This window comes from Lithobates pipiens, unplaced genomic scaffold (genome assembly GCF_037356315.1).
Source record: "Lithobates pipiens isolate NorthernLeopardFrog02 unplaced genomic scaffold, aLitPip1_a1.2 Scaffold_18, whole genome shotgun sequence".
Taxonomy (NCBI): Eukaryota; Metazoa; Chordata; class Amphibia; order Anura; family Ranidae; genus Lithobates; species Lithobates pipiens.
In genome coordinates this window covers 215,555,051-215,569,574 of record NW_027507758.1, presented here as the reverse complement: position 1 = coordinate 215,569,574, position 14,524 = coordinate 215,555,051, and the positions used below count along the sequence as shown (strand labels likewise).

At 49.6% G+C, this 14,524-nt stretch overlaps 1 protein-coding gene across 1 annotated transcript in view; it reads right to left on the bottom strand.

The window, feature by feature from the left end:
- Window positions 1–14,524, bottom strand: part of CEBPZ (CCAAT enhancer binding protein zeta) — a 310,453-nt gene that overhangs the window by 183,371 nt on the left and 112,558 nt on the right. The window contains exon 5 of the mRNA XM_077486559.1: window positions 412–500. Within this exon, the coding sequence (XP_077342685.1) occupies window positions 412–500 (89 nt within the window). The remainder of the gene's footprint in view (window positions 1–411; window positions 501–14,524) is intronic.

Sequence of the window (14,524 nt, the reverse complement as noted above, 5' to 3'; positions counted from 1 at the left end):
CTATTTGAGTGGACCCTTTAGAGTATTGTATGGACCATGTAGAATACCACATTTCTTTCTGTATGAAGGGTTTAATATCCATCATTTTTATGTTTTGCACTCTTGCATCTTTAATTATTTTGTTACTCCTCATGTTTTCTTTGAACTATACAAGTTCCCACATCAGATCAACATTTCTTTATTCCTCCCCATCAATTGATAAACTTTAGCCTAGGCTACAAGTCTGCATAGGGAAGCAGTATATCTTCATGCTGAAATGCATCTAGCAACGTCCTCTAGTACTTCTTAAGAATCAAAAATTCACAATAGGCTTTTTAAATGTAAATAAATCCAGTATATACTACATAACAATTGAAATTTGGCAATGTAATGCAGAATTGTCTGCTCCTGCTACAGAGAATATCTACATACCTTTTTTAGCTCCCAAAGGCTTGTGTTATCAGCACCACAAAATATAGGATTTCTGTTCAAAGCATCATAATGATTCAGATTACTAATACCTGTAAAATAAAAAAATGCTTGCATTATGTAGTTTATGTAACACTCATAAGGACAATAAACTCTGGATATTTGTTTAGTGTGTGAAATGACAATATTGTTTTCACATATTTGCAAAATGCATAACTACCCTCTGTTGCATTGTCCAATTTTAACAAATATATTTTGTAGCCAGTACATGCATTTTGTAGTTTTAAGCATACATTTCTATTATAAAGACTTTTCACATCATCTTTAAAGAGATTGAAAAAAGTAATTTTTTTAAAATAATAAACATGTTATACTTATCTGCTCTGTGCCATTGTTTTGCACAGAGCAGATAAGTTGTTGGACACAAGGTATTTTTCTTTAATGCAAAACCCTCTGTTTACACCCACTTACAATTTCTAGGCAGATATCATGACACAAAATTAATGCAGGTCTGCATTTATTAATACATCATTAAGTACGTTTTCCCTTAGTGCATCTTATGCGACTTTGGACACAGTCACATGACAAGTCACAGACCATTGATTTCAATGGCACCCGTTCCAATCAATGCAACTTTGAAAATCAGCGACTTTAAATAAAGGTGCCTGCAACTTTTGATCCAGAGTGTAAAGTTGGATAAAAACTGCACTTAGTCGCTCCAAAGTCGCACTCTAAATTGTGCGAGACTTTGGGGTTGCAATACTGGAGACGTAGACTAAATGTATTTTTTAAATGCAAGCAGTGTAAAAGTGTTTGTAAATCATACCATTGAATTTAATATAGAAATACAAAGGCAAAACACTTGTGCTAGATATAAAAATAGGATTTTTTGTACTCATTGTAAAATCCTTTTCTCTGTAGTTCACCGACTGACACAGCACCTTTCTTATACCATCGGGTTGTTACGTCACCTTCAGGAGAGGACTAGGTAGAACATGTTAATATGTTATAATAAAACTAGAACTTTTTAGTTCCGCCCAAGGGGCGGTCCCTTAAGTAACAACCCCCCCAGCCTGCTAGTGCAGCCTCAGTACGTCAACAAGCAGTATAATGTAAAAAGAATAGGAGGGGAGGGTGCTGTGTCAGTCGGTGAACTACAGAGAAAAATCCAATTTTCTCTTACGTTCACCGACTGACACAGGTCCTTTCTTATACCATTGGGACGTCCCAAGCAGTGCCAAAACGAGGGGTGGCAAAATAGCATAAAACTTCACCCACAATAGCATGTGAGAACCAGTATAAAACTTTACCCACAAAAACAGTGTGGGAATAGCAAAGAACTTTGATAGCCACAAAAATAATGTGGTAATAGCCAGACACAGCTATAACCACAAAAAATAAATAAATAAATAAAATAAAAAAACAGAGTGCTCCTCAATCCGGGAGTCACTACCTAGAGACTGCGTCAAAACTTGCGGTAACAATGCAACAGTGCATTAACTTAACAGTACCATGTTTTTATATATAAAAAAAACACAAGAAAAAAGTACAATTGCCATTACATGGCTGCCTGCAAAACATTGTGGCCAAAACAGGCATCAGCCGATGCACCAACATTTACCTTGCAGAATTTTGTAAACGTGTGAACAGACGACCAAGTCGCCACTTTACATACTTGAGCGGCAGACACCTTGATATCGGAAAGGCCCAAGACGTTCCATTTGCCCTTGTGGAGTGGGGCATGACCGGAAAGGGGGGCACCTGCCACTTCAAGCCGTAGGCCTGTACTACAATTTGTCTGATCCACCTGGAAATGGTGGCCGACGAGACCGCCATGCTTTTTTTGGACCAGCCACCAAAACAAGAAGTCTGACTTCCGAGCAGACAAATATACCCTCAGAGCCCAGACCACATCCAGGGAATGGAGGGCCACCTCCTTAGGATGTGTCGGTTTAGGACACAGAGATAGTAACACAATGTCTTCATTGATGTGTAAGGCCGAAACCACCTTCGGCAGAAAAGAAGGTTGTGGACGCAACACCACCTTATCCTTGTGGATAACCAGATAGGGCGACTTGCAAGACAAGGCCGCCAGTTCCAAAACCCTCCAGGCCGAACTAATAGCCACTAGAAAGACCACTTTCTGGGAAAGGGTCAACAGAGGGATCTCGCTGATATTTTCAAATGGCGGTTTCTGAAGCGTCGATAACACTGGGTTCAGATCCCACGGGGTAACGGTGGACGCACATGTCGGACCCCTTCAACAAAAGTGCTCACTAGAGTGTGAGACACCAGGGGTCGCTAAAAAAGACAGCCAAAGTTGATATTTGTCCTTTAATGGTGCTTAAAGCGGTGTTTCAGCTGAAATATTTTTTTTTTTTTAAAGTCAGCAGCTAAAAAAATAAATTAAAAAAAAGTAGCTGCTGACTTTTAATAAGGAGACTTGCCTTTCCAGGGCACTCGCGATGTCGGCCGCCGAGGCCTACATGTTCCTCGGCTCTCGGGTCCCAGCGCTGCCATCCTCACTAAGGGAAACAGGTAGTGGAGCCTTGCGGCTTCACTGCCCGTTTCCTACTGCGTATTGCGCGATGCTTTGTGAATGGGACGAGCTGTGTTAGGGAACACACAGTGAGCCCCATTACCCAGAAGACAATGCGACGAGGAGAGAAGACGAAGATCACCAAGGAGCAGGAAGAAGGCAGATTAGGAAGACTGCCTAGCAACAGGGATTTCTGAAAAGGTAAAACTTTTTTTTTCAAATGTATTTTTTTTTACATTTTAAGAATATTAATGATTTTTTTTTTTTTTTTTAGGGTGGCCCTCCACTTTAAAGCCACTTTCTGGTCTACTCCCTACTGTACAAACAGCAGGATCCTGGATACAGAATAGGAGCGTGGACGCCAACCTTTCCCCTCACACATGGAGATGTAGGCCTTCCAGGTACGATGATATATCTTCTGAGAAGAAGAAGATTGCCGTGCTCTCAGCATAGTTTGAATCACCAAATCCGAAACACCCCGGTTCCTCAACACCTGGCTCTCAATAGCCATGCCATTAAAACCAGCGATGGTAAGGCAGGATGGAGATTTAGACCTTGAGACAACAGGTTCCCTCCGAACGGCAGTCGCCAAGGGGCGTCCGCCACCAGACACATTAGGTTTGTTTACCAGGGACGTTGGGGCCAATCCTGGGGCAATCAGTATTACTGGAATCCCCATCGGCCTCCACTCTGTGGAGGCCTGTTCCTCCTTGGCGATTGACGTATGCCACAGCAGTGGTGTTGTCTGACTGTATCCTGGATGTCCAAAGACGCCAGGGAGTCCCGTTGATGGAGTGCAGCGACTATTGAGCAAACAGATTCCATTCTGAACCTCTGTACTTTTACAAAGTAATCGAGGGTTTTTAGGTCCAAAATTTGATATACTCCTTCCTTTTTGGGAACTACAAACAGATTTGAGTAGAACCCCTGGAAAAGTTTGACTCCGGAACAGGTACTATCGCCCCGCGACTAAGCAGGTCCCTTACCGCCATTAATAGGGCCTCCCGGCGAGCCGGAAGTACGGGTATGCTGGAGGGGAAGAATCTGTTTTCTGGCCAAGAGCGGAACTATCTTGTAGCCTGAGGAAATCAGACCCATTGGCCGGACAGCCGAGAGGCCCACCGGGCTGCAAACTCCCGAAGGCCGCCACCCCACCCTTGTTGCGGGCGGGGGCAAACCTTCATGCGGTAGCACATTTGCTCGCAGGCTTCCGGTTCCAGGGACGCTTTTGTCCTTCAGAGGTCATCCTGTCGGGCTGGGGACGCTTAGCTACGGCATGGCTCCTTAGCCTTCCTGGCCTGTGGGAGTGGTGTACTCTTACCACCTGTGGCATTTTTAATAATCTAATCTAGTGAGGCTCCAAAGAGCTGCTCACCAAGGCAGGGTAGATTCGTCAAGGCTTTTTTTTTTTCTTAGATGCCTGGTCATCCGACCAGCATTTTAGCCAAATCAGGCTCCTCAGCACCACTGCTGACACTGAATCCCTGGATAACAGAGGAAGGGAATCAAGGGCCACATCACAAACATACTGAAGGCCTTGCACTAACTGGTCTGCTAGTTCCACGCAGACAGGAGAAGCCTGTTCCCCAATTCGCGGTGCAAAAGTTTTACCCACTCAGTAAGCGTCTGTGACACAAGTGCGGATGCCAGTACTGGTCGCACTGCTGACCCCACAACCGTAAACAAGGAATGAGCCACTGCCTCGGCCTTCCTGTCCATAGTGTCCTTAAAGGCAGGAGTGCCTTCTACCGGGATTGTGGTTACTTTGTTTAACCTAGATACTGGGGGGTCCACAACCGGTGGAGCCGACCACTTTGAGAAGGCTCTCCTCAAAGGGGTAACACACCGCTATGTAGGTCCGTTGTGGTCGACCCCATTCCTTGTATATGAACTCATCGATAGACGTCAGCTACGGAAACACCTTAGGTGTACGGGCTGGCTTACGGGACCCAAAAAGGACCGCTACATCAGCAGAGGGATCTGCTGGCTCCTGAATTTTCAGGGCATCATGCACAGCTGTGATAAGTGCTCCAACAAACTCTTTATCAAGCGTGGACCTTGATCATCCTCACTGTCCGAACGGTCCTGGTCAGAATAGTCTGAAACGACACAACAGGGGTCACCAGTCTCAGCAGGGCCCGAGTCTGCGTCAGAGCTCTCCCCTGAGGACAGGGTCCGTTTTTTACCACCTTTGCTCCTACGCATCGTCTCCATCTTGGCAACGAATCGTCCAATGGCACTGCACTGTCTTCAGGCGAGCTGGTTGCAATTGCCTGGATTTTGGGGGAAGAAACACCAGTTTCTGAAGCCATGCTGACCCTACCCTGTCTGTCACCTGTTGGACAGTGATGGTCCCACCGTCCTAACTGCTTTAGACTGAGGGGCCCCTATCGCAGGACTCACCACCCTGGCCGAGATCTGCGCCATCCAGATAGGTGTGCCTGTGTCAGCTCCCAGATACATAAGAGACAAAACCACGCTGTGCGGCGCTCCTCTGTATAGCACTGAAGCTGAAAAACGTGTTCAGGCTTCAACAAAACGGCCGCCGAGCGTCCAGTATAAAGGATGTAATCACAGGGGAAAATGGGCGCCGGACTACAGTAAAAACGGAGAGAGCAAGCTGCTCCCTGGTCACACCAAAAATGGCCGCCGAACACTGTATGCAATGAAGAACAGTGAAAAAAAAACAGCAGAGAAATGGCGGTAAACAGCGCTACAGCGATCAGCAGACACAGCCTCCAGACACCTCAGGGGAGAGACCTACAGTCATTCAAGGCACAGCCACCTAGCGCAGTCCCCACCCCAGGTGAGAGCCCCCCAGGAGCCCCTTGTTCATGGCACACGCAACACTCAGCAGCCCATGCAGCATCCACCACAGGGAAGGGGGGGGAAGGGAATATAGGGAGAGAAGAGAGGGAGATGAGGGACGACCTCCCAGGTAATGCCCAGCTGCTCAGCCCCACCGAGGCAGGGAGAGCTGTACTTACCAGTCCTGAAGAGCTGGGAGACATACCATCACAGACCTACTCTCCGATCAGTACGGTGTGGCTGCTGGCCTGGCACACTAACGCAGCCATCAGTAGCCCGGTCATATGTGTGCCCGGGGCATTACGCCCACCCTGGAGCTGGGGGCATGTCGTGGCATACCCAGCACGGAGCTCTGGTCTGCACACGCTTGCTGGCCAGGCTGGGGAGACTACAAGGATAAGAGTATCCAGCCTGTCACCCAGCCAGGTGTTAATAGCAGATCACAGGATCTTTAATCTTGTGCAAAAAGAAATCTTCTGCAGAAAAATCCACGGACGGATGGGCCCACAGGGTTCCTAGGTCCTCCTTCACTAGGCATAAAAAAATTGGATTTTTTGTTATCACCGTAAAATCCTTTTCTCTGTAATTCACACTGACAAAGCTCCTCTCTAACTAAATGGGTTGTATAGCCTGCCATTAGGAGAAACTAGGCAAAAATTGTTAGACAATACATAGAACTTTAATCCCGCCCCAGGGGGCGGGCCCCGTGCTATCAACCCTCCTCCTGCTCCCAGCAGCTTCAGTACATCAACAAGCAGTACAACGTAGAAAAAAGGAGTAGTGGGTGCTGTGTTGGTCAGTGAATTACAGAGAAAAGGATTTTACTGCGAGTACAAAAAATCCTATTTTCTCTTATATTCACAGACCGACACAGCTCCTCTCTGTAACTAAATGGGATGTCCACAAGCAGTGCCAAACGAGGGGTGGGAAAAAAAAACCAGCATAATAGCTTCAACCACCATGGCAAGTGGGAACTAGTGAAACTAAAACCTCACCAAAACAGCAGTATGGGGAAAAAAAATCCACCATATAACCGGGTATACTCAACAGGAGCGAACCCCCAGACCGCAACAGTGCCGAGTTAATGCAACAGAGCATTAACAAAAACAGTACTGCGTTTTGCTTGAAAACCAGGAAAAAAAAAAAAAAAAAAAAAAACGCAAATGCAACTACACAGCCGCCTTCAAAACCTTGCGGCCGAAACCAGCATCAGCCGCTGCACTGACGTCTACCTTGTAGAACTTGGTAAACGCATGGACAGATGACGAGGTCGCCGCCTTACATACCTGAATGACAGACGCTTGGTGTCGGAAGGCCCAAGACGTTCCGATTGCTCTTGTAGAGTGGGACATGACTGGAAAGGGAGGCATCTGCCCCTTCAAGGTGTAGGCTTGGACTACAATCTGTCTGATCCACCTGGAAATGGTGGCCGACGAGACCGCCATGCCCTTCTTAGGACCAGCCACCGAAACAAACAGTGAGTGACTTCCTAAAGGAAGCTGTGATAGACAAGTACACCTTCAGAGCCCTAACCACATCTAGAGCGTGAAGGGCCACCTCCTTGGGGTGCTTCGGATTAGGACACAATGATGGCAATACAATGTCCTCATTGATATGAAAGGCTGAAACCACCTTCGGTAGAAAGGACGGTTGGGGACGCAACACCACCTTATCCCTGTGGATGACCAGATAAGGCAACTTACAGGACAAGCCCGCCAGTTCCGATACCCTCCTGGCCGATGTGATGGCCACTAGAAAGACCACCTTCTGTGAAAGGGTCAGCAGAGGAATCTCCCTGATATTCTCAAACGGTGGCTTCTGAAGCGTCAACAGGTTCAAATCCCACGGAGGTAATGGAGGATGCACCGGAGGGACAAAGTCGCACCCCCTGCACAAAGTCACTCACTAATGAGTGAGACGCCAGGGGTCTTCGAAAAAAAATAAAAAAAAAGACAGCCACAAATATGCCCTTGATGGTGCTCAACGCCAACCTCTGGTCTACAGCTTGCTGAAGAAACAGCAGGATCCTGAATATAGAGAAGGAGCGTGGATGCCACCCTTTCTCCTCACACATGGAGATGTAGGCCTTCCAAGTACGATGGTATATTTTCCTGGAAGAATATTTCCGTGCCCTCAGCTTAGTTGGATTTACCGAGTCTGACAGAGCCCGGTTCCTCAATACCTGGCTTTCAATAGCCAGGCTGTTAAAGCCAGCGATGGTAAAGCAGGGTGAAGGATTGGACCTTGAGATAGGAGGTCCTCTTTCAACGGCAGTTGCCAGGGAGCGTCTGCCACCAGGCGCACCAGGTCTGTGTACCAGGCCCGCTGAGGCCAATCTGGGGCAATCAGGATTACTGAAATCCCCTCTGCTTCCACTCTGCGAAGCAGACGTGGCAACCGTTTCAGCGGAGGAAAGGCGTAGATCAGCTGGTACTGATCCCACGGAGCCACCAGCACGTCTGCCCATGGATCTCTTGTCCTGGACACGAATCTCGGCACCTTCCGATTGAGACGGGAGGCCAATAGATCTACATCTGGTGTGCCCCATTTCAGGCACAGCAGCTTGAATATCTCCGGATGCAATGCCTATTCTCCTGGGTCCAGCATCTATCGACTCAAATAGTCCGCCTGCCAATTATCAACCCCCGGGATGTAAATGGCCGACAGGGCCGGAACGTGTCAATCTGCCCACCGAAGTATGTAAGCGACCTCCCGAGCAGCTGCTGAGCTTCTTGTTCCCCCTTGGTGATTTATGTATGCCACAGCCATGGCGTTGTCTGACTGTATCCTGGTCGGATGCCCTTGAAGACACGTCGACCACGTATGGAGGCACAGCCTGATCGTTTTCAATTCGAGCAGATTGATCGGCAACTTGGATTCTTCCATCGACCAGAGGCCCTGAGCCAACTGAATCCCCATCACTCCACCCCGGATGGACAGACTGGTGTCTGTAGTGACCACTGTCCATTTCAGAGGAAGGAACGATTTTCCGCACTGAATCACCTGGGACCTCAACCACCAGATCATGGAGTCCCTGACTGGCTGGCTCACCTGGCCTGCCGATCATCTGCCGATCCAGGGACAATGGAGATTTGTCCCATTTTGTCAAGATCTCCTTCTGCAGGACTCTGGTGTGGAACTGGGCATAAGGTACTGCCTCGAAGGAGGCTACCATGAGCCCCAGCACTAGCATGCATCAGTAGTTTGACCGCAGATCTGAGAGTCATCAATTTGTCTGAGGGGGAAAAAAAAAAACCTTGCTTCCCTGGAGTCCGTAGTAATCCCAGGTACTCCAGACGCTAAGGTCGGTACCACCACCAACTTCTTTAGGTTCAACAACCAACCAAATGCTTGCAGGGACTGCAAGGTGATCGCCACATCCTCTAATTCTGAGGCGGAAGAAGCTCTCAGTAGGAGATAGTCTAGGTAACCCACGATCGCGATCCCACATTGTCTCAACAACGCCAATACTGGAGCCAGTACTTTGGTAAAGACTGGGGGGCTGATGCCAGGCCAAAAGGAAGAGCCACAAACTGGTAGTGGGCTTTCCCCACTGCCAAACGCAGAAACTTTTGATGCCGAAGGCATATGGGTATGTGCAGGTAGGCATCCTGAATGTCCAAGGACGCCAGGAAGTCCCCTTGATGGAGTGTAGCGACTACTGAGTGAACTGATTCTATTCTGAACCTCTGCACTTTTACAAAGTGATTTAGGGCTTTTAGGTCCAATATTGGATGTACTCCTTCCTTCTTGGGAACCACAAACAGATTTGAGTAGAACCCCTGGAAGCGTTCCGATTCTGGAATCGGTACAATCACCCCCTGATTGAGCAAGTCCCTCACCACCCCTAACAGGGCCTCCCGGCGAACCGGGGACACGGGTATGCTGGAGGGAAAGAATCTGTTTGGCGGCCAAGAGAGAAACTCTATCTTGTAACCTGTGGAAATCAGATCGCAGACCCATTGGTCTGAAAACCGGGAGGTCCACCGGGCTGCAAACTTTCGAAGACGATCTCCCATCTTAGACATGGGTGGGAGCAAACCTTCATGCGGTAGCACTTTTGTTCGCAGGCTTGTTAGGCTTGCGGTTCCAGGGACACTTCTGAACGTCCGTGGGAGTCCTGTTGGGCTGGGGTCATTTTGCTGAAGCACCGGGCGGACGAAAAAGCCACTTGTGAGCGGAAAAAACTAGGGCCCTTGCCTGCGGCGTGGCTCCTTAGCCTTCCTGGCCTGTGGGAGTAGTGTACTCTTACCACCCGTGGCATTTTTAATAATGTCATCCAACGAGGCTCCAAAAAGCCGTTCGCCAAGGAAGGGAAGATCCGTCAGGGCTTTCTTAGATGCATGGTCAGCAGACCAGCATTTCAGCCAAATGAGGCGCCTCAGCACCGCAGCTGACAGAGGCCCTAGATAGCAGGGACAGTATCCAGGGCCGCGTCACAAAGGTACTTAAGGCCATGCACTAGTTGGTCTGCTAGTTCCACCCAGACAGGGGAGGCATTCTGCTCTCCCAATTCGCGGTGCAAAAGTTTTGTCCACTCAGTCCTTGTCTGCGACACCAGTGCGGATGACAGTACTGGTCGCACGGCTGACCTCACAACCATAAACAAGGAATGAGCCACTGCTTCGGCCTTCCTGTCTGTGGGATCCTTGAATGCAGGAATCCCCTCAACCGGGATCGTGGTTACTTTATTTAACCTAGATACTGGGGGGTCCATGCCTGGAGGAGCCGACCACTTTTTCAGAAGGCTTTCCTGAAAGGGGTAACGCACCGCCAAATTTTTGGGGACCGAAAAGGTCCGTTGCGGGTGACCCCATTCCCTGTAGATGAATTTGTCAAAATACGGGAACACCTTAGGTGAACGTGCTGGCTTGCGGGACCCAAAAGGGACCGGTACATCAGCAGAGGAATCCGCTGGTTTCTGAATCTTCAGGATATCACGCACAGCTGTGATAAGTGCTCCAACAGGTGCCTTGTCGAGCCCGGACCTGGACGGGGAATCATCCTCACTGTCCAAACGGTCCTGGTCAGTCACATCAGAGCAGGGGTCTCCAGCCACAGCAGGGCCTGAGTCTGCATCAGAGCTCTCCCCAGATGACGTGGGGGAGGGGGCAGGGGCCTCTTACGTGCACCTTTTCTGCCACGTGCCCCTCTATCTTAGCAACACAAGAGTCAAGGACCGCCGTCAGGGTGTCCATGCGCACCGTGCTAACTGCAGGTGACCCGGTTGCTATAGCCTGGATTTTGGGGGAAGAAACACCAGTTTCTGAAGCCATGCTGACCCTATCCTGTCTGCCACCTGCAATGGGACTTAGGACAGTGAGGTCCCACTCTCCTGCTGCCGCCACGTGGGGGGGGGGGGGGGGGGGTTACTTAGTGCTAGAATCACCACCCTGGGGCGTTCTGTGATAGCCACAGCAGTGCCTGTAGTCCCTAGGAGGTTCCCAGTTGCAGAGAGGAGAAAACTGTCAGCAGCAGCAGCTCCCACCCACGGTGCAACGATCTGCAGAGCAGCGTCATCGTTCGGCAAAGAGCCATCAAGCGTCCTGTACACACACAGTGGATACAGGAAGCAGCAAGAGAAAGCACATGTAATGCTGCCACAAGAGGCCGGCGGTGAAAAAAAAGCGCTCAGGCTTTAAGAAAATGGCCGCCAATGTAATCAATAGAATTCCTAAAGAAAATGGCTGTTGAAGCTCACCAGGGGAATTTATAGCTTTCCCAAATCCAAGATGGCCATGGGAACGGCGCCAAGCAGTGACAGAGCAAAAAATAAACCGGCTGCCTGCTAACAGTCAGAACAACCTCCATAAACATGCTTTGGGACCCCCAGACATGGACCAGGACTAACGCCAGCCGCACAGGCCCCCATAGGTGAGAAACAGAGACCCACACGCACACCGCCCACAGCACATGCAGACACCCCCTCAGAGGGGGGGGAAGGAGGGGCGATAGGGACTTGGGAGAGATGATAGGGGGGTGAGGTGGTCCCCAAATTGACCCCCCAGGGAATGCCCAGCTACTCACCCCAGCGAAGCAGGGAGAGCCGTACTTACCAGTCCTGAAGAGCTGGGAGACATTCCATCACAGACCCACTCCTGCGCAGTTACAGGGTGGCTGCTGGCCTTGGTATACTGTGATCCAGACATCAGTAGCCCGGTCATATGTATACCCCGGAGCATTGAACCTCACCGACCACCTCTGGAGCTGAGGCATGTCGTGGCTTGCCGAGCCTTAGCTGCGGCCTGCTCACACTCGATGGCCGGACTGGGGAGACTACAAGGATATCATTAACCAGCCTGTCACCCAGGTGGCAGTTGATGAAAGATACTGAGATCTTCTATCTTGCGCAAAAAGCAGCAAACTGCAGCAAAAATATGGACCGAGAGGCCCACAGGGTTTCCTAGGTCATTCTCCTTGCTAGGCAAAATAAAAACTGAAGCTGCTGGGAGCAGGCAGAGGGTTGATAGCACGGAGCCTGCTCCCCTGGGGCGGGATTAAAGTTCTCTGTATTGTTTAACAAATTTAACTAGTTTCTCCTAATGGCAGGCTATACAACCCATTTAGTTAAAAAGAGGAGCTGTGTCGGTTGGTGAATATAAGAGAAAACTGAAGCTGCAGTAGCAGGCTGGGGGGTTGTTACCCAAGGGACCGCCCCTTGGGCGGAACTAGAAAGATCTAGTTTTATAACAACATATTAACATGTTCTGCCTAGTCCTCTCCTGAAGGTGGCGTAACAACCCGATGGTATGAGAAAGGAGCTGTGTCAGTCTGAACATTAAGTGATCACATTACACATTCCCTCTGCTCTCGGCTGCATAGGAGCTGGGGCAGGAGAAGTAATAATACGCTGAGCTTGCCAGTGAAAGGCTGTGCAGGGAGAGCATATCAGGACTGATCATTGGAGGAATGCAGACCGAGTTCCCAGCATAGCTAGAGAACTGACCATGGTGTTTTCTTCTGCTTAGTGAGGTCTGTTTTTTTATAAGAAGGCAAAGTGACTGGCAGGAACATTACGGATTTCACACAAAGGAAGCAATACAATGAGAACAGGATATTTTTCATACAAGTACATGGTTAAGCAGGCACATATCAGGAATATAAAATGTACGGTTTACATTACTGTAAATATCTGAGTATGACTTGGCATGAGCTTTGTGCAGTTCCAGTACAGGAGGCAGTGTGAATGGAAGAAGCTGTACAATGAGCCAAAATATACTGACAAGGAACATGTTATTAGAAGAGAGCAGAGTGGTCGAGAGATGAGCCCAAAACTGTGCTGCTTCTCCTAAAACCAAGTCCAGGATGCCCTTGGCTCAGAGGATTGGGCTAACCCTTTCGCTACCAGGTCCATACAGACCTATAACACTACCACCAGGTGGCCAAGCCAAGACCTCTTTCTCCCTCTCCCATCTCATGGTCACTTCAATGACCATAAACTTATAGTAGAATTATTCAGCAGACTTTGCTGAACAATTCTATAAACACCGATCAGCGAATTACAACCAGCAGATCCGATTTATTAACCCTAAATGTGACCACCCCCCTTTATGACGCTGCTGCCGTCCCAAGCCTCTCCACCCCGGTGGTCCCTTCCAACTCACACCCCTTTCCTATCCCCTTCACCTCCCTTCTTCACTACAGCACTGAGTGCCCCCCCACAGGACCCACCCGATCCAACCCCCGCAAATTGGATTCCCTGCAGCTACCATCATAAGCCGGCATCCCTCCCCTGTTGCTCCCGCCGGCTTTAGGTGCTGCATGGGACTTTGGGAGGTCCAGATGTGCCCCCCGAATCACTCTGATTACCCCCCATAGCGGCCTATGCCATCCATGCTGGCAGCAGCATCTGCCCCTCCCCTCCCCTCCCACTTCTGCTAACAGGCTGGGGGATCGGTGCGGGCGGGATGTTTGGGCTTGGTAAATAATCCCCTCAGTGTAGCATCCTGGGCATCCCAAACTCAACCCACCATGACGATGGTCTCGCCCCTGCACGGCGATAGTCTCCCCCCTGCACTCACCCCACCACGGTGACGGTCTCTCCCCTGCACTCACCCCACCACGGTGACGGTCTCTCCCCTGCACTCACTGCAACACAGCGACGGTCACGACCCCCGCACTCACCGCAACACGGCGATGGTCTCCCCCCGCACTCACTCCATCACAGCAACGGTCTACCCCCTCCTTGGGAGAATCCGGAAGACCATAGCCAATATTAATTTGCTATTGTCCCAAGTGGCTAGGTTTGGTCTCCCCCCCCCCCCCCCCTGCACTCACCCCAACATGGCAACGTTCTCCCCCCCCCCCGCACTCACCCCAACACGGCAAAGGTCACCCCCCTGCACTCACTCCACCACAGTGACGATCAACCCCCCGCACTCACCCCAACACGGCAACGGTCTCCCCCCTCCTTGGGAGAAGCTGGAAGACCATAGTCAATAGTCATTTGCTATTGTCACAAGTGGGTAGGTTTGGGGTGCAATTCTCTGCGCCCAAGCCCCTTTTTCAAGTCAATTAGAGCCTCAGGATCTAATCATGTGCCAAAAAAAAAAAAAAAAAAAAAAACACAACATACACAGTCCGGCGCCCTGCACCCCTAATGGACCAGCCGCTCCTGATAAGACCCCTTTCACATGGAACGGACTCTCAAGCAGATCCGCCTGCTCAGTGAGGGATCTGTCTGCTGTAGAATAATATAATTTAGTGCCAGTCTAGGGATAGTGTGAGTGTAGTGAGGATAACCATCATTCAGCTTTTGCATAGTGCAGC